The 25000-nt window shown below is 38.9% G+C and overlaps 3 protein-coding genes across 3 annotated transcripts in view; 1 reads left to right on the top strand and 2 right to left on the bottom strand.

Annotated features, from left to right (window-relative positions):
• Positions 1 to 25000, bottom strand: part of LOC137980348 (deleted in malignant brain tumors 1 protein-like) — a 62924-nt gene that overhangs the window by 18411 nt on the left and 19513 nt on the right. Inside the window, exons 5-8 of the mRNA XM_068827762.1 lie at positions 24577 to 24830; positions 10567 to 10705; positions 3555 to 3914; positions 2815 to 3132 (exon numbers count right to left, since the gene is read on the bottom strand). Of these exons, the coding sequence (XP_068683863.1) occupies positions 2815 to 3132; positions 3555 to 3914; positions 10567 to 10705; positions 24577 to 24830 (1071 nt within the window). The remainder of the gene's footprint in view (positions 1 to 2814; positions 3133 to 3554; positions 3915 to 10566; positions 10706 to 24576; positions 24831 to 25000) is intronic.
• Positions 14366 to 18596, top strand: LOC137979844 (uncharacterized). Its single transcript, XM_068827170.1, has 6 exons — positions 14366 to 14547; positions 14873 to 14945; positions 15898 to 16026; positions 16289 to 16482; positions 17605 to 17673; positions 18236 to 18596. Exons 1-6 carry the CDS (start codon positions 14366 to 14368, stop codon positions 18594 to 18596), a joined length of 1008 nt encoding a protein of 335 aa, XP_068683271.1.
• LOC137979857 (uncharacterized) lies at positions 19202 to 22124 on the bottom strand. Its single transcript, XM_068827179.1, has 3 exons — positions 21967 to 22124; positions 21750 to 21854; positions 19202 to 21252 (listed from the first exon to the last, which is right to left on the bottom strand). The coding sequence occupies exons 1-3, from the start codon at positions 22072 to 22074 to the stop codon at positions 20692 to 20694; spliced, it is 774 nt and encodes a 257-aa protein (XP_068683280.1). The 5' UTR covers positions 22075 to 22124; the 3' UTR covers positions 19202 to 20691.

Here is a 25000-nt window from a genome sequence, read left to right as displayed (position 1 = left end):
AAATATCTACCCATAGATCGTTAAAAAATCTTTATTTTTAGCGGTTATTTGAACATAAAAGATGCAACGCTTGACGAGAAATAATATTTTTGTTAATATTTGAAAAAAGAAAAATTTCGCGGGAATCGGGACGCGGTGAAAATGAGATAACAAATTTGAAACCCATCAAAATAAGCGCATAAGACTCTATGCACAAAGCCACCACTTAGTAGGGGAGTGACAGGAAAGACTTTTCCCGACAGGGTAAAAAATATTTCAAAAAAAACAAAAAAATGAAACGCAGATTCTGACTGAGTTTGGCAAAGCAGTAATTATGAAGCGGAAACAACATGTACAGTCCTTCCTTAGTGTGTTAGCCTGCGAGCAGGCTCTCTCTCCTCGGTGGGAGAGAAGGAGAGCCTGCACGCATCCCTTTGAATTTTGAATGCCGCCTCCTGATGTCACGCTGAGAGAGCTGTCAAAAATTAGCCAATCAGCGCGCACCCGAAGTAAACATTGAAAAAAGAACAGAAAACAGAAAGCCACCCGTTGTGTATTTCAATTTGCTCGAGGCAGAAACTCAAAAAAAAACTGTAAAGGAAGGAAGACTTCGCCAGAAAAGCCTATAACAACTATTGCTGATGCTGTAAAGCGTAGCTGAATATTCATTACGGTAATTCGTCGAAGTCCCTTCCGCGGAAAAAATGTTTCGTTTGTTAGGGAAAAATTAAGCACACAAACTTCAAACGACGGGAATCGTAATAGAGAAATTCGTTTTCCCTGACCGCATCTCCTCTGTGTGAGAATCGTCGACCACAACTGCTGCCAAATTTCGGTAAAGCGAAGCGGGGTTATCTTTTTTAATTTATTTTAATGAATCAAGACATTACATACATTACAATATTCTAATACCTACACCAATTTATTTCAAAGGTTTATTGAGTATTTGCGGAGTTACGAGGAGATCGAGCAATCATTTGTGGAGTCGCCTTTTCGGCTTAACCAAATACTTGCTAAAATCGTGTAGAGTTCCTCTATCGTTCTCTATCGTTAAATCAGCAACAGAGGCAGCCGAAAGGCCCATTTTTGTCCAAATGTGATCAGCGATAATGCTTTGTCGAGGACAGGAAACTACCACGGTGACATGAAGTCGCCCTCGTTGTATTTTGGCCGCTACGAAAAACAGTTGGGAAATAAGCCTTTTTCCGAATCCTGTGGATAACAGAGATAGAACTTCCTTCCTTCCAGTAGAGAAGCCATTGCATCGCATCGCCCGACCTTTAATTATGTAAAGTTATGGTAAATTGCAACATTCTACAATTTTCTCAGACGCATTTCTGACCACCTCATCTCTGCGAAGCGAAGAGGCTTTCTTATTGTCGGAGCTTGTCACTGGTGACGTCACGAGGTAATTTCATTTCAGCCAATCAGTATTTTGCGTCCAAAATTTGGACGCGACATTCAGAATACAAAGCCTTGCGGGCAGGCTCTCATTCTACCCCCAACCCCAGTCCCTCGGAGGGCCTGCTCGCAGGCTATTAGTGTGTGGAATAAACTTTTGCTCAGTGCAAGTGCAAGGCATGACATCAGGACTTGACTAACTGGTCGCCAATGCAACTAAAAATTGAGTGCTGGCGACTAGATTTTCACAACTGGTCGCCAGCTGGCCAATCACGTTTTGTCTGATAACCCAGGATAAACAGTAGACAACTTCTGTATTTGTATCTTTAGCATGATAAAATCATTCGGAACTGGCAGCTAGAACGCAACTCACCTTTCTTTTCCCACTAAAATTGTGTCTAAATACCACAAGAAAATCGGTTTCACACACGGTTAATTAATAGCACAAAATGTACTTCGAGACTTCAATCACCGCGTTTAATAGGCGCCATATTGTTTCAGCGGCTTCATGGGATCGTGGGCGCACTTAAACACCATGTGCTTCTTGCTGGTTGCGTGAGTTTTTGTGGCCGGAAGACAAAGATTGAGCAAGACGGTTAATTGAAAATTTAAATCCATCGTTAGTTGTGAATGCTGAAAACGTAGATTTGGCCAAATTACCGAAGGACCTCGAAACTAGCTTGAACTTTCAAAAAGTAACCTGTACCCTTAATGTAAAGTGGGTTGGAGAACTTGTCCCCTCTGTTAGAAAGCGGACACCCGCAAAATTGACAACACAAGGTGATTAATAAATGGAGGTAAATATCGGTAGAAAAGTACTTTTAGGGCGCGTTCAATTGACCCTATTCCGGAATAAGAATACCTGGAGTAATAATTTAAAATGGTATGTCTGGCGTTTTGAAGCAAAAAGGATGATAAAGATATGTTTAAAATAGCAATTTAGCAAGTGCTTAACAATTTTAACGTGAATCTCCGTAAAAACGAAGGATTTCTAACTTCTATTCCATGTATTCCTATTCCGGAATACGGTCAATCGAACACACCCTAAGACGCAATTTCTTTGGCCCACTCTTTCTGGAATTTCCGGATTGGCCCCTGGGAGATAATCAACATGACAACATGTGAGCCAAAAGGTGACCCCTCAAATGGTGTTATGACCCCCCACTTGAAACAATTAAGTCCTCGTGAGACAGAGCCATATAATAATACAACATAATTATTAGTCTCTCTCTAGCTCAGGAGCCAATTGGTTATCTCATCAATAATGACCGTCCTTAGAGAAGAAACAAGTCGCAACAACAAATTGAGCTAAAAACAAATTTAGTAAATTTGTGATAACAAAATTATGGTGTCCCAACTGAGCCAAAAAGAGTATGATGAGATTGACTAAGACGATGATAATATTGATGCCACATACTGGATACAGGGACTCACCAAAGCATTCCACACTTGCATCACTATAGTGATCCCAAGTGCGCTGCACCTTAGTATTTGAGTGATTGCACTTAGCAAGTGAGTCTTCATTTCCTTTGCATTCAAAATCAGACATCCAAATAAGACCATCGCCCTTTCCAAAAGCACTTCCAGTGTAAGCTCCAACAGCACCACCAAACTGTAGCTGTTTACAGACTACAGTAGCATCATAAATATCCCATCCACGATCTGTTATAGTTCCCCATAAGCCACCAATATTCAACTCAACACGTCCTTCATAACTTACTCCTGTGTGACCACCAAGCCTGACTGCAAACTCTGTAAAGAAGAAAAAGCAGTCATGTTTGTAAGGTCCTCAATACTTAACTTGATCAGTCCTTTCTATTGGAAAATCTACCACCACTTGTAAATTGCATGATTGAGGTTCTTTGACTGGATTCAATATATATAGTCTTCCTGAATATGACTTATGCTTGTGCTTGGCATTGTGATTATTGCTGTTGCCATTGCTATTGTTATCATCATCATTACAGCTATTAATAAAAAGCTGGTGAATGTTCTAGTAGCACCTACATGTAACATGCAGGTTACAAGTACAAGACACTGCATTTTCCCCAGTGTTATGAAGTTCGCAAGACTGCCTGGTCAGGAACGTTTGGTGGAATACAATGTCATTGTTAAATGCCATGTAGGACTTTGCGAAAAAATGTTAAGCTACTGTGAATAGCAGAAGATCTTACCACTTCTGTCAGTTTCCTTAGTTCTGCAAACAACTGCAACATCCTGGTTATGGGAGCAGTATGTGTTTCCCCAGCCACTGTGTGAACACATGGTAATAGATGGCTCTGTTCCATGACATTCCACGTTGTCCATCCATATGCGGCCAGTTCCTTTCTCAAACACGTTACAGCAACGTACAACCATTTCAGCTCCCTCATAACCAAGTTCTTTGCAGACTACAGTGGCTGCATTTATATCAAAGGGTTTTCTGTAACCACTGCATATTGTACCCCATCTGCCTCCTGTTCTTGAGTTATAAAACACTTCCACGCGACCACCTGACTTCACTGACGATCCTGGCATTGAAACCAATCGAACAGCTACATGGAATGGATAAATACAATGGGTTGCAGTGATTTCCTTTAAGTTTTTTAATCGCACAGATTAGCTCCAGTTACTAGCCATAGTGAGATACGTCAAAGGGTAAATACCGCTATTATTATAATCACTAAATCCAGAAAAGTGAAATACTGTATTTCCAAATGTACAAACCACACTTTTTTCCTGAATAAATTAAGCACAAACTGGGGGTGTGGCCTATAGTGTAACCAACATCCAAATAGTTTTCAGTGGAAAACCCCTACAAAAATTGCACAATTTTTTGTTTAACTCCTTGTAGTTTTAATACTCTTGTTACGCACAGCCAAAATAAACGCTTTGAAGATTACATGTCTTTTCAATCAACAAACCTTATTGAGTCTGTATAAATCAGAGGGAAAATGTACAGGATGATGTAATTAACTTTAAACGGGACATAGATTTTGAGTGGATGTATCAGGTTGTTAACTGACCTGCTCCTATTTTGGGCATCAACCAGGCAACTTGACGAGCACCAGACTGGCCCTCATCAAATGGCTGAAGCCAAAGTAGTGAGAAGAAGATTTAACCCCCGTTCCCCCCCCCCCCCCCAACTGACAAGTAAAATCGTCTGGGGTTAGACAGAGTAAAAGCTATTCACCATCACTCCTAGGAGTCAAGGGATTCATTATTCTATGCCACACACAAAACTTCATGCTCTTTTGACTGAAAAACCCCCTAAAATGTCACTTATGGTGTAAAGCTGTTATAGATTCAGCCCCTTTTTGTTCAATATTCAATTAATTATAAATATGAGTACACCTTATAGCTGTTAGGCATCATTCATGAAAAAACATAATGATATTTACCCAGGAAGCTCCACTCACTCGAAAGTGGTTTTCAGGGAGGTTCTGCATCTGATCAAATTGGAATTTAAAACTGTTGGTTTTTGATCAAGGAGAGGGGAATACCGTAGAACCCAGAGAAAAGCCTCTCAGAGCAGTTGTAAAGAACCAACAACAAACTTAACCACATATGGGGGTTGGTACATTTTGCTGACCCGCTAGTCCATGGACTACCCCGATGGACTACCCTAAAATGGACTAACTCTTAATTACTATTTGGAATAAGTACTATCGAAAGAACTGAATTGATTATTGAAAATTTGGTTACAATGACGGTTATAGCGGAGCTCTGTGCGCGCTGAGCGCCAGAAAATATGGTAACCCATCGATGCAAGAAATTTTAGTTTTATAGCCATGACGTCATCGACCGTCCGTACGTACGTGCGACCACCCCTCCATGTATGCCAATGTCACCAGTATCATGCTAGTTTACCGCATACATCTTTGATATTGGACATCCATGTTTTAATCAATTGACACCTGTCAAAACAAGGTATCTGCTGATCAGTACCATGTGACCATATTGCAGGCTCCAGCATACAGCTCACCGAGGGCAGCTTTTTTAAAAGTGGACCACTGACCAGGTACTGGTTTTCAATTGGATTGGAGGCTCAACTCAGGTTTACTCACCTAAACAAAATCGAGACCTCATTTCTCACACACTTTCTGTGGCTCACCGCAGCTACACAGCCGTCAACTATAGTTACACAGTCAACGCTTTTTGTGGTCAGGTGGAAAACGGTTTGGAAAATGTTTTCTTTCTGCATTTTTCGCTGGTTTCAATCCAGTTTGACATATCATGATAGCTGTGGTCTACACTGGCCACTACGCAGTTATTACTGGGTTGCCAAACCCAGTCGGAATCTCGGTTTCATTTCGTGGGTTTTTTGTTATTTTTTTCCGCTTCGGGAAAAGTTTTGCCTGTCACTCCCCTGCTAAGTGGTGTCTTTGTGCATAGAGTCTTCTGTGCGTATTTTGTTAGGTTTGAGGGGGCTGGGGTAATGCGCAGCTTGCTGTGCACAATTAACCTGTAATGGCGTCGAAAGTCATTGTAACGCGAATGGCGTTTTAGTTCATCTCTAAAGAAAATATACCCATATGGAGCTCAAGAATGGAACGTCAAGACAGGCGGTGAAACATAAAGATCTGGAATCTTAAAAGCGACGATTAATGGACTTCGACAGTGTGAATCTTTTGCCCATCGAGCCGAAATCAAAATGAGCTGTACTTCTAATATTTCACCAAGGTGGTGTTACGTACAACACTGAAACCAAATGGAAATTTCTCTGGTAACTTACGGGTTCAACAAAGACAGAGAAGGAATGAACACCACAAGTAGATCTGTGATCTCTGTCGTGTGTCTCACAGTGTTTACTGAAGTCGCATCTATTTAAAGTTGGCCTGTTTGTCTGGAAGTAACATTCATTTTGTACTCAACTCTGCAAAGGTTAAAAAAAATTGGAAATGTGACAGTGAAAAATTATTTGAATGAAACCTTGTTGTCTCTTCTGTGCTTTATTATTTACGGTCAAGGTTCTTTCGAAAAGGGTTTGATGTGAACTGTCAGAAATTTATTTAATTGCATATGCATTGTGATTGTGTGTTTCTGTTGCACGCACGCAACTGAAATAGGAAGGGTTTCTTGCCTCTTATAACAAATATGTTGCTTGTTTCAATAAATGTTTCGCTGGAAAATATTTCCGTGAAATTTCCAGCTTTTGTAAATTTATCATGTTGTGTAATTTTCGAGCTTAGTAAATTTGCATACATGTGTTGAAATGTGATACGGGGAGAATTTTTGTGGTAACGCATAAGTCACGAAACTAAACAGGTCTGTTGGAAGCGTGCTTGAGTTTCAACAAAATGACCCCCAAAATCGGCAAAAGATTGTGACGCTGATGAATAATAAAGTAGCTGCTATTGCCAAAACGATGGAATTACCTGGTGATAAATAGCCTTGTCTTGGAGAGTAAATTTTTGATTTTCCAGAAACAATGGTCAACCTCTGAGAGTTGGGCGATTGTGATCTTTGTGTTGAATTCGCACATTTCTTGTCAAAATTTATAACAATTGAAAGAAAAAGAAAACTAACAAAAACTCGGTATCTTAGCATCATTTGACACAGATGCTTCACTGTTTCGCGAGTAAACATGCTGCGGTAACTTGATCACTGCATCACTGCGCCCGCTGAATTCGATGTGCGATTTACTCGGTGCAGCCAAAAGTACAATTACAACAAAACAACTAAAATATCCCAAAATGTTTTTCGCTGATGGTAACTTTTTATATTCGTGGTTCAAAATTAATGTTGTTTTCATGTCGTAAATTTTGTTACCGATGGCAAAATATTTTATTCTCGATCGACAGTCCCGAAACTTCTGCTCTTCTTAAAAACTGTGTATCCATATTTATTTACTTTTACATCAATATTTGTTTTGCATAAAGCAAGCTAACAAAATCTGTATCTTCCTTGGTTTTCATTTGATAGAGTAACCCCGCCAGACAGGGCTTAACTTCAGCTTTCAACTTTTGTTACAAAGCCGTCAGATGCTGTTAGTGCACGCTTACACTTGTGATGGAAAGAAGTTGCATGATCAACATGTCAGCCCAGAAGCCAATGTTTCTCGATTCCCTTTTATTTTCTTCAATCTCTCTGGGTTCAGTACTTTGCTAGTAACCACATGTCTTCTCAAGAGGCTATTTATCCAAGACTTCTACCATGGCGCTACAATGATATACAATACCTAAACAATATCGTGTACTGTTAGACCTACATATTACGCAAAGACAACTGTCAACACGTCTGCTGACATGTTGACAGTTGTCAACAATGTTTTTCACTTCCCATTTATTTTCTTCAATCTTTCTGGGTTCAGTACTTTGCTAGTAACCACATGTCTTCTCAGGCTATTTACCCAAGACTTCTAATATGGCACTATGTACAATGATAGACAATACCAAAACAATATCGTGCACTGTTAGAGCTACATATTACGCAAGGACAACTTGAATCTCCTGGAAGACAACACACTCCTCAGTTGACATTATGGAATTAATCGCTGTGTTACTTCACTACCACACGTAAGCAATGCGTGTCAATTCTTTTTAAAGAGGACGGGAATTTCTTCTTTCTGACAAATGATTAATTAATAGGCCGGTAGCCAGGTTTTAACCTCAGAAAAGAATCTGTTTTGTTGGACGAACGTGTGAGGACCTGTGAGCCAAAGGGCCTCTGCTGGTATGACTTCTGGGTGACCCCTTAAATGGTCTTAATGACTCCCCAACTTGAAAAAAATTGCCTGGAGCGCTGCTCGTACCACAGGCAACCCAGTGTACCCTCACGGAGGGTCTAGTTCAAGTCAAGCATCGGAGGGATATAAACTTAATTTGCTTAGAGCTGCTTTTTTCTCTGTATTGCAATTTTTGGTATATCTTTAGAAGCTCTGATGAGGTTACATGATGCCTGGAGGACCTATGACTAGAATGGAAATGTAAGGAGAGCGAATGAGAACGACAACGACAAAACAGAATACCAGTAATAGCTCATACTTGGTGGAAGAAGTTACTCAACAAATTCTTTCCTTGGGCACTAAATCGTTTGTTATTTTTACGGATGCGTTGTTTAAAGTGGATGCGTATTTGTAAAAAGTGGTTTAATCAGTTTTTCCTTTGTTCAGGAATGAAACTCGAATTTTTATTGTCAACTGGAATTAAATAACAATTATCTATACTATTTTGGCCTCAAAGATAAACTTGAATTGTTTGTTTGTTTTGCTTTAAAATGCAAGTGAACAAGTGCTTTTTTAATCCATTTGCCAAACTGGTTTTCAATGTGCCTTGACAGTGACAAAGAATTTTGCCCTTATATTTTTAACACGTAATCGCAATAAGTTCTCGTAAAAGTAGGGGAAAATTTCACTAGCTTGTGTTTTCAGAAGTTTGTTGAAAGCACCTAAAGGTAATTTAGTGTTTGAGCGGATCTTGTTTGAAGTTCGTCCTTTCTTGGTTGCATTGACGTATTTTGACGATTCTTGTACCAAGCCAACCTGGCATGTTTCAATGAAGTACCGGTACATCAAAATGCGAATGATCTTGTTTTCAGAGACAAAGTGGAATAAAGTACATCAGTAAAACTCTTTTTTTGACCTTGAACTGACAAAGTTTTTTTAAGGTTTCTAATTTTAGCGTGATTCCTATTCGCCTGGTATTGACAGTTGACTCTGAAATGGCTTTTTTCCTTTTCCATTCACTCGCTAAGGGTGTGCTTGTTTTCTTTTAAAACTCGTGTGGTTCACCAAAAATTCATTGCCAAACTGGTGAATTCCAAAGTAAATTTCACTCGAAAAATATCTGTTTTTAACGTAAAATTTACCGTGGAATTCACTAGATAGGCAATGAATTTTTCTACAGAAGAAAGCAAAGAAAATGAAAAAAATTATTAAAGCAGCACCGGAAACATCAAAACACGGATAATTTGAAACCTTTTAATACAGACAGTAAGCATTTTGCCAGTACCCATTTATACACCTGGGTGGAGAGAGGCACCATGAGAGTAAAGTGTCTTGCCCAAAACAACACAACACAATGTCCCCAGCCAGGACCACTCGATCCGTGGTCGAGGACTTTAACTATGAGGCCACCGTGCCTCCCACATAACATGTGAGTGTACAGTGTTAAACACGTTGCTTACGGAAAAACAAAAATTACTAGACATGTTTCATCACTACTCATGCTATCGTCAGTTTAATTTAATCCACAAACCTTTCTCCCTTATATAATTGTTACAATTGGAGAACGTTAAAAAATGGGTGCTTCACTTAAAATTAATACTATTGATCAACACTGTTTAAAATGGGTGTTTAGACTTAAGTAAGCACTATTTGTGACACTGCTTACATATAGACCAACAGTCTGCTTAAGTTTGCTTACGAGCCAAGTGGCTCATTAGGCTGGAGCTTATTCCGGTTTCTGTAGCATGAAGCGACTAGGCGTATTTCTACTCCCCCCTAGATGGGATGCCAGTCCATCACAGGGTTACCCCCGGCATTTTTGCAGGTACCCATTTATGCAACTGGGTGGAGAGAGGCACCGCGAGAGTTAAGTGTCATGCCCAAGAACACAACACAATGTCCCCGGCCAGGACCCGACCCCAGACCATTAGATCCGAAGTCAAATGCACTAACCATGAGGCCACCACACCTCCCACAATTGGAAAACGTTAAAAAATGGGTGCTTACACTTTTAATACACAATTAATATACAATTTAATACACAATTAATACTGTTCACCGACGCTGTTTAAAATGGGTGTTTAGACTTAAGTAAGCACTATTTGTGACGCTGCTTACATATAGCCTAACAGTACTAATTCAAAATAGTATTTTTAGGGTAGTCCATTGGGATAGTCCATGGACTAGGGGGTCAGCAAAATTTACCTTCCCCACATATGGACACAAGTCTGAAGTTGAACCCGGACCACATTGGTGGGAGGCAAGTGCTTTCCCCACTACACCAGCCCTGCTCCCTCCTCCACATGTGCATGTGGCATAAATTTCCTTAAATATGGACTACTGATTAGAATAAATTATTTCAGGATTCTTTTAAATGCCTTGTGTAAATTGGGAAGATCATTCTTTCAATAATCTGCACATCATTATTTAGGATCAAGTATTTGGCCAACTACTATGGCTTCAGCCCTCATTATTTTGGTACAGAGCATTAATTGCAAATGTGATGATGCACACAACTCATCAATACTTCCTGGACTTACTTCTATTAGGTGTGACTACTGGTACTGGCCTAGCCTCTGGGGGAGAGAATGTACAGTTGACAGCATTCAAGACAGATATGTCATCAATAGCTATATCACTGCCGTAATATCCTGTACCAGCAATGCCCTCAAAAATAATCTGTAAATTCAGTAAATGAAAGTACTTCAGATGATTAAACATTGTAGAATGTTTTCAGCGAAGCGTGCGCACATCGAGCACCATAGTTAAGAAAATATGGCAACCCATTGGTTTTAGCTATGAAGTCATTGACCGTCCGTACATCCACCCCTCTATGTATGCCCCCAATGTGACCGGTATCACATGCTCCGGTTTAGAGTACTTGTAGCCATATACTCCAGCTAGTTTACAGCATACATCTTTGATATCATACATCCATATTATGGTCAATTGACACCTGTCAAAATAAGGTATCTGCTAACCAGCATTACCTGACCATATCATAGGCTCAAGTTTAGAGCTCATCCAGGTCAGCATCTTTTTTTCTTTCTTTTTTTAAGTTGACCGCTGACCAGGTACTGGTTTTCCATTGGATCGCAGGCTCAGGACACCTAAACAATTTCATTTTTTTTGCACCCTATCTGTGGCTCCAAGCAGCTGCACGGCCATACTACATGTACATCAACTAAAGCTCTCAACAGTCGACGTTTTTCATGTTCAGGAGGTATATGGTCTGCAAAATATTTTTTCCTGCATTTTTCGCCGGTTTCAATCCAGGTTTGACATATATAGCTGTGGTCAGAACCACACTGGTGGCTACGCAATTCTTAAAGTCAAGCATCAGACGGTTATAAATAAAGCTGAGTGTTTATTTTTTCAAATTTGTTTTGAGCTGCTTTTTGCTCTGTATTACAATTTTGGCATATCATAAGAAGATTTTTAATTTGGAATCTGATAAGATTGTATGATGCCAGGACAACCTATGACAAAAGAGCAGAAACGAAAGAAGAGAGAGAGAGAACGGGAAAAACAAAACAGTACACCAGTAATAGCTCAAACTTCATGGAAGACGTTACTCCACAAATTCTTTTCTCGGACGATAAACCGTTTGTTATTTTTATGAATGCATTATTTCAGGTGGATGAGTATTTTTAAAAACTTTAAGAGGTTTAGTCATTTTTCCTTTGTTCAGGAATGAAACTCGAATTTGTACTCCTTTTGGACATAAAGGAATAGCTGATTTGTTTGTTTGTTTTGCCCTAAAATGCGAGCGAACAAGTGTTTCTTTACTACGTTTGCCTAACTGTTTTATCGATGTGCCTAGACAGTGACAAGAAAATTTTGCCCTTAAAGGGCCTGTATCACGCTATTGCGCATGTGCGACTCTTTGATTTTTGACCCGACGGTTCTTTTTTCAAAGCCAGTATCGATGACAGAAATCCTGTTTAATCGACAGAGTGAGACGTGCCAAAGTTGTTAAAAAATTTCCGACCTTCAGTTTGGTCATATGCGAAGGATTTTCACGGCATATTGTGTTGGTTTTTGGGCTCTGTCCAGATAAAATTCATGTCCACGAAAGGAGGATTACGAAGCGGCTCGGGTCGAAAGGTTCTCACACCTCGTAGCCGCCTTGCATCCAAAGAAAAGAAGAGAAAAAGGAATAGGAGATGGGAGGAGGCACATCAAAAGCTTTATATAGCGAAAGATGTCTATCAGAGCTGGAAAAAAATAAAGTGTATGTGCGTGTATTCCACTGATACGGCCTTCGCACAACATCTATTATCCTTGGAGATGAGACGAAGAATGGGGTTAGTATTTACGCTGATTATTGGTTTCCCTTTAGCACTTTAATCCTTTGTCGTCCATTCAGTGAACGTACTATGATTTCGCTTGTCGTGTTTTTTATTCGTCAGTTTGCATGGAATGATGGCTGTAGGTACGCACAAGGAGCAATTGGCTTCTGCTGTGAAACGTGGCAGGAAGCGTCTGGATTTAGCTGTTGAAGCCCACGGTAAATGAGAATTTTTGTCCGGTCAAAAGGAAGGGCCGAAGTTTGGATTTTTTGTTGTTGTTCTATTTATTGTAAGGTACAATGACTTTTATGCTATCATGAGAAACTCTTTCTTGCTGTTTGATATACATTGTACTTTTAGAACCCTTTCACCCTGGGCTGACGTCAACTCCTTCTAAAGCTGGCAACGTACCCGTTCTTCAGAGCCCAGTTGTTTTACAGGACACTAGGTATTGTTATATGTCTATCTAACAACATGCAAATAAACCTGATGTAATGATAATGATAATTTGATACTAGCTTTCCCGATTTCCTTTGTTGATCATTATTTCCTCCTGTTATGACAAGTTAGCACAATGAGCGGGGACAGCACAGCAAGTTTTTTATTGGTGGGGGGGGGGGGGGGGGAAATCTCACCAGCCCACATGTACATGGCTTGAGTGAGTGCTCTTCATAACCATTTTTTTTGGTACAGAACTTACTGTAGGTATTTTTCTGTTTATTTAAGTAAATTACACTATGTTAATCCATCTATCTTCAGTCTTGTTGATATGGTTATTGTTTCAGTGTTGATGATGAAGTGGATATTACTGGGAGTGTAATTACTACAGTAGGAGATTCAAGCTTTGTTGTGGAGAATGGAGAGGTGTCCATTTTGGAAAGTGATCATGATTCTGACCTTGACAGTGACAGTGACAGTGCCAGTGATGATAGTTCTGATGCATCATTGTAAGGTTTTTGCCAACAATTTGTTTTTTTTACAAATTCATAATAATTATGAAAGATCAGTTTTTGTCTGTGTCTTGTAAAAGGCTTCGGGTCATGGTATAACTGCAATTTCGAATGCATTCGTCCACAAAGAACATAATTTTTTTTTTATCATATTTTATTTCTTTTTTTTGTCCTTTTCTACAGTACTTTAAATTATCTCAGTGGGCTGAGAGATCTAGATGAGGATCAGGATATGAGTGAAAGTTCAACTGACAGTGGAGATGACATGTATTACAGGTCTGAGAAGTGATGCCCTTTAGAAAACTACTGCTGACACATCTTAACATATTCTACATTTAATGCATCTTATCAATGTTGATACATTTATATCAATTTTCTTTAGGGAGGAAGAGTCTGGGGATGAGATGATTGAGTTGGGCTCCTTGGTTGAAACACAGAGTAAGCAGGGTGAACCAACTGCTTCAGTATCTACTCAGACTGACGCATCAGACTTGTCCTCATCCTCAGAGATAACCAATATTGAACATGTGGCACCTCTTCAACCAGTTCCTTATGTAAAAAATGCATTGCGTGCAAGTAAATTCAATCGTCTGGAAGAGCAGGCCCAACTCAAAAAAGAAATTACTCTTGTGGTAGGAACAAAGGTGATGTGCTCCCTTGATCTCCTTTTGCAACTATTTGCAGAGAAGTGTCGTCATCCACAATGTCTGTTAGCAACCACAGTTTCCCATACTATATGTGGCACCAGTGTGCTGATAAAGTGGAAATGTCAAGCAGGTCATGAGGGCAAATTTTGGAGTTCACACAAGGTGAATGGTGTCCTTGCCAATAATCTGCAGGCATGTGCTGCTATTCTCCTTTCTGGAAATAACTTCTCACAGGTGGAAAGGTTGGCTAAGTTTCTGGGTTGGTCGTTTGTGTCGAGGTCAACATTTTGTCGTGCTCAAAGGCTTTACTGTATTCCTGCAATTAATGAATGGTGGACTTGGCAACAGACAATAATCAACCAGGAGTTGCAAGGCCAAAATGTGGTGGTCATGGGTGATGGTCAGTGTGATTCTCCAGGGTTTACAGCCAAGAATCTTTGTTATTTTCTGATGGAAATGACTACTGGCTACATAATTGATTTAGAGGTACTTGACAAGAGAGAGGTCGAGCTGAAGTCAGTCAACATGGAGAAAAAAGCCCTTGAAATCATTTTGCAGAGGATCAAGCATGTTTTGAAAGTGGTTGAAGTTGTGACAGATGCTTCAGCCAGTATAAAGAAGATGATGGGTGAGTTTGTAAAACAAATTTATATTTGATCCAGTTATAGTCACATGCCACACAATGGAGCTACAAAATGTGCAACATTGTTGTGAACTGGGTTGCAGAGATGCAAGCATGTATTACATTTTGTAGTACAACAATATGTTGCATGGCCTTGGTTAATACAGTAGAATCACTTTGCATCTTTTTCTGAGGCATGCAAACAAGAAATAAGATTATTTCATTACAATACTGTATGCAGTGCTAACATTTTTTTTTTGCTGCATCACTCTGACCAATTGTGTGCATGCATAATTTAGTTTTTTCATCTTTATCATTTTTTGCGACTCAGGAAGCCTGTTTCAAGATATTTTTCATTCTCTGGATGTATGGCATAAGGCCAAGAGCATTAGAAAGTGCATTAACAAGGTAAAATAACATGGTACTGAAGCATAAGAACTATTAAAGTAAATTATACCCTACAAACAAATGTCCAGGTACATGAACATAATGTAACTGGTACTTTTTAGCAAATTTTTTCCAATGGTTTGTGTTAAAATTGATTTTTGTAATATATTGTATTCTGAGAATATTATAGAAGTTATGAAGCAGTGCAAGTAGCGAAAGAAAAGAAAATTTGTAAATGAGAAGAGGAAGAAAATTGGATGTTATACATGTACATGGACCCAAACCAGTGAAGGACCTACATGTAGCTGTCCTCCGAAGACTTTACGTGAAACAGTGACATCACGATATGTACTCCTGGTCAAACGTTATACAAAACTGACAAAACTCATGGTCAGGAGACAAGTAAATGGTTCAAGTATATAACCATAAAAAATACATTAGTGCAGTAAAGACTGTATTTTGCATTACTCAGTGGACAAAAACTAGGAAGTTTTCTGTGGATTGCATAATAGGAAGGACCCAGGAAAATTAGGAGCTTGTCACACTTTATCTGCAATGTATGAGCAGTACATGTACAGAGTTGTTGTGCCAAACCATGGCAAGCAGCAGTGCTAATTTGAATCGCTAACCACCAAGCGGAATAAGCAATAGTTTCTTCCACCATAAGACACCTGCCTTCCATTATCTTAATCATAACCATGTTTAGGTGGCTGCTGGGTACTATGCCTTTGCCTTTGTGTGGAACTGTTTATTTGACATGCTTGCTGGCAGCTACATGTACTGTAACAAAAGCTCTTGAGTCCATTTTCTTTCCAAAACCTGGGGAGCCAGTGGACGAGATTGATCATCTCCACACCACAAATAAAATGAATTTGAAATAATTATCCCAAAATAAAATTCTACCTGCAGCATAATGTAATAATTATTACTGAAATTATTATTACATGAGTGGTACAATGTTTTATTTTATTAGACTGGCAGTTCAAAGGATCTGCAGAAAATAAGTCAGTGGTCAGATCACATTATCAACCACTTCTGGTACTGCTGTGAAACAGCTGCAAAAGAGACCAACAGCGACGATGAGGCTCTGAGTAAAATGAAGGTACATGTATTTTTGAATGAAGTAATCCAAATTAGACGTTCATCCTCTCTGTCGTTTGAGAATGCAGGCATGATAGGTCATTATTTAGTGTTAACGAGACTTGGTTAGGGTTGGGGATGATTATGCTTCAAGCAACCAATCCCAGGTATAGAAACACTACAAGCTCGCAGGCATCACAAGTACCTCGCAACACTTGACTTGCTGTTACAGTAGCAACTACTTGTGTACATATATTAACCAGTGTCTTTTTAATACTGTATAGGACAAATGGATTGGCTTACTGCACCACGTATGCAATGATCATGACTGGCCTGGAGGAAATTGTGATCATGGAGATTTGCCAGAAGACCGTTCTCTTCCGTGGTTTGACAGGAGGGCAAAGGATTTTGAAGCTCTTCAGCAAATCATTCTTGACCCTGCTTTACTGGAGAGTTTCAAGTTCTATATTAAATTCAGGTGAAAATGAGGCCAAATTGTATATTACTCTATGAGATAATTTTGTTATAAGTACTGTCTTGTATAACAACTTACTCAATGTGACATATTTTCTGCGCATTTTGTCAGCCATTTCTTACCCCCTGAAACCAGACACTGTACAAAGCATTCACCAAACAGAGTGCAAGTTCATGAAAGTTGACAATAGTTAAATGTCTTTGAGAGCACGTGAGAGTCAATGAGGTTGATGGAGAGTTGGGTCAACAGTGGGCAAGAGTTTCAGTTAAGAAGAAAAGTAGAGGAGCTGCGAAAGATACCAAATCTTAGCTCATGACAACTGAACTCTTGAGAACTCTCCTTTCCGCAGGTTAAAATTCTGTGAACTCTTGGGAGTTTATGAGAGTAGTTTTATGTGAATGACAGTTTATAGCTATCCAAGCGAGAGCGAGCCATTCAACTCTTGCACTCCTTTGGTGAGGGCTCAAGTGTTTCATTGACTCTCACTTTTTGGGTGGGGTCTAAGTGTTTACATGGAATACATGTGGCATTCTGTTCTCACCTGCTTTTCTGAAGATTCAGCGGTGGATAGTATCTACTATGAGGTGAAAGCTTGACCTGCATTATAACTTTATCTGAAGTCAGACTGTATGAACACTGGTTATGTCCATCTGAAACCTTTTCTACAAAAGTACAATAATATAGAATCTTCATGTTCTTCAACTATTGAAGGAAGTATTGTGTTATTAATGGTACATTTTACAGTTGTACATCTAGCTAAGTTACCTGGCCTAAGAATGGAAGAGGGGCTGCTGGTGACCCTGCTTTGATACAAACCTTTGTGCTTTTATAATGCTAACGTACAAGTAGACTAATTAGAATTACAATACAATTAACATGATAAAAGCAGTGAGGTTTGTATCAATACAAGGTAACTTTCAGCCTCGTAGGCACTCAAAAATCTGTTAAATGGTCTGTTGTCCTGGTATTGTAAACTGCAAGCTATATGTAGTTTAATATAAGTACCCTGTCTACTGGGATCTCAGCCCATGCAAGAGGGTTAAATGCGTTGACTAAATAATAACCACTGTTAGAGATACAACTTCCTCCTGAAAAATAATTATTTGTTTCTTTTTATCACTGAAGGCATACTGGTCCTTTAGAGTGTGCCAACAGCATGGCCCTGATGTACACGTCCAAAAAAGTTTCCTTCACGTGAGTAATTGTTTTTATGACACTTCTTGGCATGCCATCATGAAAATTTTGACAGGTGAGGGTCATTACCGCTTAGGATCCCAAGTGGTATTTGTGTCCTTCCGACTGGAATGGTTTTTTCTGGGTATTCCAGACTATTGTGCTTTTGACCTGATTTTGACAAGTGATACCCTCCATAATCCTGTCCCCCTAGTAAGAACAGTGAACACGCAGTATTTCCATCATGAATCATCACGAAATTTTTTGTGCGTAAAGTTGCAGTAAAACTTGTAAGCAATGATATGTTGGTTTCCAGCCATTGTGGCCTCGAAAAGTTGCTAAATAAAGGAATAATTATTTATAATTATAACAAAGTAATTTATGTGAATAATTATTTATGAGAGTCAAAAAGGCAGCCATGGGCTTGCAAAGGAGAACCTTCTTGTTAACCTCTGTAGTCAATCACAGTTTAATATTTCACCTCTCCTTGACTTGGTTTGGTACTTTGATTGTACTTTTAGAGTTGTGCAGTGCTCTATTCATGCTAAATATCAGTCTTAAATGGGTCATGATCTTTTTGTAGGAAAACAGTTTACAGAGCAAGAAGGAAGTTAACTGCCATCGATTGGAATTACCATAACGATCTTCCCTTCGCAACAAGTGAGGATGCAGAGACCATCATCACCAGGAAATACAATCAGAGGACGAAATCATGGGATGTGAGAAAACTGAAGGTGGCAAAAGATTATGGATACATGTGGATTCTGGTGGCCAAAATCTTTAAACTGCGAAGTGATGATGATGATGCAGTGACACGGGAAGTTCCTATGGAGCCAGATGATCCCAGACTTATTGCACCCACAATTGCAGAGTGTGAGCCCCTTCCACCTCATGAGCTCCTTGCAAGACGAAAGAGCCGGTTTTCTCAGACAAGCAGCTCATAGATGTGACCTGATTGTGCTGTGTTCAACCATGCCACAGTTTTGTCAACCATCTTTTAAAGCAATATGTCATTGAATAGTTATTTACCTGGCCCCAGTTATTCAAAGGCCAGATAACTTTATCCATTGGATACATGTATTTCACTATGAAAAGTATAAAATATACCGGTAATATTCACATTAAACATTGGCCAAGATTTTTACACAACTTTTTACTGGATATGCTTAAAGTGTGCAGGTATGAAGGCAAAAAATACTGAAATGTTTGCAGATATTGAAATTGATGGATAGCGACTTCTCCACCAGAGACAGTTATCCGGCCTTTGAACAACTTGAACCTGGGAGATAAAGCTATCCACCTTTCGAACGAGAAGTTTATTAAAAAACTTGGTTTATCTACACAAATGAAAGGAATTTTCTGTTTTGTCCCCTTCATTGCCTGCTACTTCTAACTATCACTTGACTGTTCCATTATTCATGTAACCTTGTGGGTATATGCAGTTACTTCCATTTTCTCATTTCCAAATTGACACCACCTACTTTACATTGCTCTCAAGCACTAAATGGGAATTCATATCAGATGGTTTCTCAATTTTACAGTTACTATGAATTTTTATGTGCAAATTGGCTTGTATCCATGTCACTTGGAGTACAGGCAATGCACGAAATGACAAAACAGATAATTCAAAGAAAGTCAAGGGTGCATTTCCACAACTTCAAGTTTTTAAATACTGGAGTTAGCCCTTGTTCCCCTGCAACTGGAGCTTGTGAGTCAACTTTAACGTTTTATTTCATGTTATTTCTCTCTATAAGAGAAAAATTGATGATCTCATTTCCATGATCAGGGTCTTTGCCGACAATGCGGTCACTTTGTTAAATTTTTCTCTTATCTAGTTATAAAATTACTGATAAATATTGTAAAGTATTACAGCAATAAATAACTCAACAATGATATTTAAATAAACCAGTAAAGTCTGTGCACATGACAAAAGATGACTACATGGACAAAACAAAATTTTGAAGAGTGTCATGGAATGAAAGACCCATGGGAAATCCTAGATTCATTAAACTATTGCTGAGGCTTTAACCAAAACTGAGGAAAATAACTATAATTTTGGCAGGACTTGTTGGAACACCTGCCTGTGCTGCGAAAATCATGCGAATTTGGGAATTTCCATGGGAAACGTAAATAAATTTGATGTGATAAAGCTTGTCTGTGTTTTTTTCTTGGTTCCTCTTCTTTGCAATAAGGAGTTTAAGCCATTTTCAAGATTATTAGTAGTACTTTTGGACACTTAAGTGGAAACACACCAATGCCACATGAATGTGGCAATCTTGTGAGTACTGAGATAACAAATTAAGAATTCAAATGTTGTTTGGAACTTGGTAGCAAAAGAACACCATGACTCCATAATATTGTTGGAGTTTCAAAGCAAAGATTAGAGGCAAGTTATGTGAAGTATGTCCCTCATCGTCAATGCAATATTAGGGTTATACTCGTACACTTTACCAATAGTTATAGAGGGGACGTGTTTGGAAGCTTGGCAACTATCAAAGGAGCAAACAGATGCCAAGATTTAAGTTGGAAAGTGTCATATACTATGCATGAATTACACATTTCTATTGGTTATTTCCTCAGTACGGAGTAAACAACTATTGTGTTTTGTGCACCGTCAAGGCCAAAAAAGAGAACAAAAACCAACAACAAAGAAATAATTTGTCGGGTTCCATAACCATTCCCCTCTATAACTATGCTTTACCCCAACAAACAGGCACTGATATTGATTGATTCCTGGTCACACATTCCACATCAAACTCAACATGACTGTTTCCGTGCCTGAGTGACCAAAAAACAATTTCAGTAGTTGTTACCCCCTCATAGATCTGACTTCAATGCTTGTTGTGCCATGCTAGTTGAAGTGAAAGCCTAAATATATGACAAAGTATGTCATGTATGATCCCTCAAGAAACTATTACAGTACTTTACCCACGATTCCTGATATATCCCTAAAAAACATTGGGACTTTTGAGGAAAGAAAACTAGTACCATTTCACTTGGGATCATTCACAACGTATCTTTGATCTTACCACCACCCTTTCATTGAGCTCTGAAACCCATGTATACACCCGTTGCAGATGGATAGTGTCTTCTGATACAAAGAACACAGCAAGAGGGAACAACTTTCCTCTTTCTTTTCCCAAGGTGACCATGAGTATCTAAAATGTAGTTTCTATAGGCAGCTTTGCGAAAAGTACGACTACTGCTGTCTTGTCTATCATTGCGGATGTCTGCAGTATTCTTTGCACAGAGCTGCAGATACTCAGCATCCAAACATAATTTGCGGAAGCGCCTTGTTTGAGAAGTACAGTTACGTCGCGCACAACATTTATTTTCAATGTCCTGAGGCATTGTGCGACAGCATCCACACTTGCACCAGTCAGGAACTGGTTCTTGGTCAACGAATTGACCACTTGGTTGGGGCACTCGCACAGACGATGCATTGCCCTGTTCATCTTCATCTTCTTGGTCAGAAGCATTTTTATCTTCTGGTTCCATTAGTAAGAGGGAATCTACATATTCCATACTTCCTACACCTCTCTGCAATGCCTTTATGGCCAACGCCTTTACCGTTTGCTCATCAAGGGTGTCAATAAACTCCTAAGAAAAGAAACTATTTCAGTGATGATGGTCATTGCAAATTGGTGAAAGTACTTGAAGGAAGAGTAATTTAAATGGTGAGCTGACTATGTAATAGGATCAGGAGTCAAATACGTAAAAGTACAATGTATTTTCCACTTGCATCGGCTTCCTTTGTTGTAAAAGGGAATTCATATTGAAGTTTTTTTCCTATATTTACCATTTACTGAAAAGCTGGGCTCAGTATTGTAATATTCAAGGAGAGTATACAATCACCAACAAGAATATTACATCAAACTAAACCAGTTATATTGAGGTAATAAGTGAATGAGTGAACAGAATCCACCGAGGACGAATACTTGATTATATAACTTATTTCCTCGTTGCCTGAATGTCTAAACTCTTACACAACAGACGAAGTGCAAAAGCTCAAACATTTAGTTGCTCTTTCAAGGAAAAGCGATGTGGTGGTGTTCAACTTCTTCTAGTTCTTCTGAATGTTTATCATAAATCCTTACCGCAACACGTTGATTTTCCAATTTTGCTTCCTCTTCTTCACTCAATTGGTTTTGCCGAGTTGCGTCGGCTGTTTGCAGCGCTGTTTGCTGGCTTGTACTTTCATCCTAAAATCAAACAAGCAGTTCGATTGCCAATCCGTGAAAGGGAACATGTACTTTCATCCTAAAATCAAACAAGCAGTTCGATTGCCATTCCGTGAAAGCGAACACAACTTACTTTGTTTTTGCATGGCTTTCTCGTAGATCCACACTTACAAGACGCAGTGCAAAACTTTCCATCGGTTCTGCAAGGACATCCTTGGCGTTTCTTTCCAGTTCTTGTCATGCAGGTACTAGAGCAACTGCAGGACACTTGTGGCTATGCAAGTGGAACGTATAAATAATTCAACATTGACGACGACACGAATACTCGAATCGTAAACATGATCGACTATAGACTATCTACTTGTGAAACAATGACACTGATTTCACGTACGTTTTCCTCTTGATCCACTGCAATATTAGTAGCCATTGTAGTCAAACAAATGGTTGCAAACACGCCTCAATTTTTTTACCTGCGTAAACACTCGAAATTCAACGCGATTTCCCGGTAGTTATATAATACGCGCTTTGCAGATGTCCTCGGTCGCGACATTTTCAAGTCCATTTCTATTGGCTGGTAGAAACTCCGGTGTCAATCAAGTCAGCACATGCGCATTATCGTGACACAGTCCCTTTAATATGTTACAAACACGTAATCGAAATGAATTCTTGTAAAATTAAGGAGAAATATCAATAGCTTGTATTTTTAGAAGTTTGTTTAAGGCATGTGTAGGTAATTTGTTGGAAATCTTGTTTGAAGTTTGTGCTTTCCTGGTTGCCGTATTTTGCCGATTCTTGTTCCAAGCCAAGCTGGCATGTTTCAATGAAATACATCAAAATGTGAATGATCTCGTTCTCAGGGATAAAGTGGAATAAAGTACATCTGTTTTATAATACATTACAATTATAATTTTTTTTGTTATTGGTACTGCTCAAGTCCTGTGTATAGTTAATTTTCTGGATTTTTGTAAACAGTGAACTTGTTAGTATGGTATACATGTACAGGTAAGTGGTCCAGGAACTGGTCATGGTCATTCTTTGGCTGTTTCGAGAAACAATTGTCCACATAACAATTTTAAAAAGAGGGAGTGCAGGGGCAGCCTGCACTCCTTCAAGTTTTGCCATAGAAATGTTGGCACAGACTGGACATAGATACCAGGTAGTGGGTTGCCTTTGCCACATCTGTCTGTCTGCCTATAAACTTGAAGTGCCTATGAAATGATTTGCTTTTGATGCTTTATGCTTTATTGTGTGTAGATTCCAATTTTTTTTTAACAGCAATGAGAATAAAGCAGTTAGACAGCCCCTTAAAGATGAGCACTTCCCTCTCAAAATTGTCAACTTTTATTTGGGGTGTCTGGGTGCTAACCGAGGAGTGATGACGTAGTCAAAGCCACAAGTCTCATGATGTTTTGAGTTGAAATTTTACGATTATCTCAGCAATTCATGCCATAAATAAGAAGCAGCAACTACAAGATGCATCTGATTCGAATGTAATGTTTGTAAGTGAAAAAAAAAAGTGCATGGCCACTATGCAAAGGTAAACTGGTTGGCAACCAATTTACCAACTTCAGAAATACATATTTACCATGACCCTCAAAATTTGGTCCATTTTTCTTGCCTCACTGGCTTTAAAGGGAATACGTGCATGCTCATGTCTTTTGTGAACTGCCCATTTTTACAACTCATTAAATTTCTACTGGGCTTCCAGCCATGCAATATCTACCACCTTTTCTCTCACGTATCTTTTTCGCCATGATTCACAAAGCGAAACTTCAGCTTTAAGAAAAAGGTTTCTTCATTGTTTCTCCCCTTAAACATTTTTTTGATATCAGAGAAGGTATAACCTTCCATTAAGAGCAAAAACGGAATAGCTAAAATATAGTCACTTTAATACAGCATTCTTAGTTGTTGAGGAGGTGGCGGAAAATAAGTTTCAAACCGAGCTCAACAAGGTCTCATCAACAAGTACTTTTATGAAAAAGGACAAAACATCATATGAGACAATGATTTCATTCTCATCCAAAGTGCAATTATGTAAAGAAGCAGCAAAGTCCATACGTAGTGCTCTTAATGCTGAATTTGTAATCTGTAAGAGGCATACAGAGAACAAAGAACTGGTTTCTCTTCACACTCTGGAGGATCCAGCCCACTACATTCTCAAGAAAATCCCCTCCAAAATGTTTTCCTCTCTCTCTCCTGGCATTTCACAAAAGCTCTTTTGGAACCTTAACAATCAGTAATATTTAAGTTTTAACTTAAATATTACTGGTCTTAAATTAAAAGAATTTTAATTCTCACAATTAAAGACCACCTCAACCAATATTACTGCTTCACAAATTTAACACAAGAAGTCAAGTTTTACTTTGCTTCCTTGATGATACAACACTCAACACATAGAAACACTGAAACAAAAAATACTGTTAACACTTTGTAACCTTGCAATACATCATGTAAATCACAAGATTTACCTAACTTTGTGATTTATAATTTTGCAAGCTTTGTTACTGTGTGATTTCTAAATCACATTTCCCTTATCATGTGAATTATAAACTCATAAATCACAGATTGACTACTCACGACAGGTGCCCTATTAGGATGCACCCAGTTGACAAGTAAAACCGTCTGGAGTAAAATCTGTTATTTAGTCTCACTCCCAGGAAACAATGGGTTAACAGCAAAGCTGGTATACATGTACATGTACATTCATTACTGTCCATTAGACAAACTCATTTAAGATACTCACATTAAAGTTTTTGTATTCACTTTTAAGTGGTATTACTGCTTTTTTCCATTCCCTTCCTTGATCACCAAACAACTGCCAGACCAAGCTCTCATTGCCTGTCTTCACGTAAACAACCAGATCTCCAACTCTGGTTCCACTCATAACATAATAAAACTCAAGGCAAGTAGCAGAGGAAATAATGGGGCTTTGAAGACGAGCTATGTTTCCTTGTGAAATGTCTTCCCAAAACTTCATGAAAGTTGTCAAAAAGAAACCTTTGAAAATAAAGAAAACATATTTCCAATTTTAAGAGGATGTTACATGGAGGGACAAAGATGGAATAATATTTTCACATAAAGAGACTAAAATGCAGGAAATGACATCATCAATATCTTTGATGCACCAGTCCAGTTCAATCTACTATGCCTCTTGGCTTTGAAATAAT

This window comes from Montipora foliosa, chromosome 12 (genome assembly GCF_036669935.1).
Source record: "Montipora foliosa isolate CH-2021 chromosome 12, ASM3666993v2, whole genome shotgun sequence".
Taxonomy (NCBI): Eukaryota; Metazoa; Cnidaria; class Anthozoa; order Scleractinia; family Acroporidae; genus Montipora; species Montipora foliosa.
Note: the sequence above shows the minus strand (reverse complement) of the source record. Positions and strands in the feature narration are given on the sequence as shown.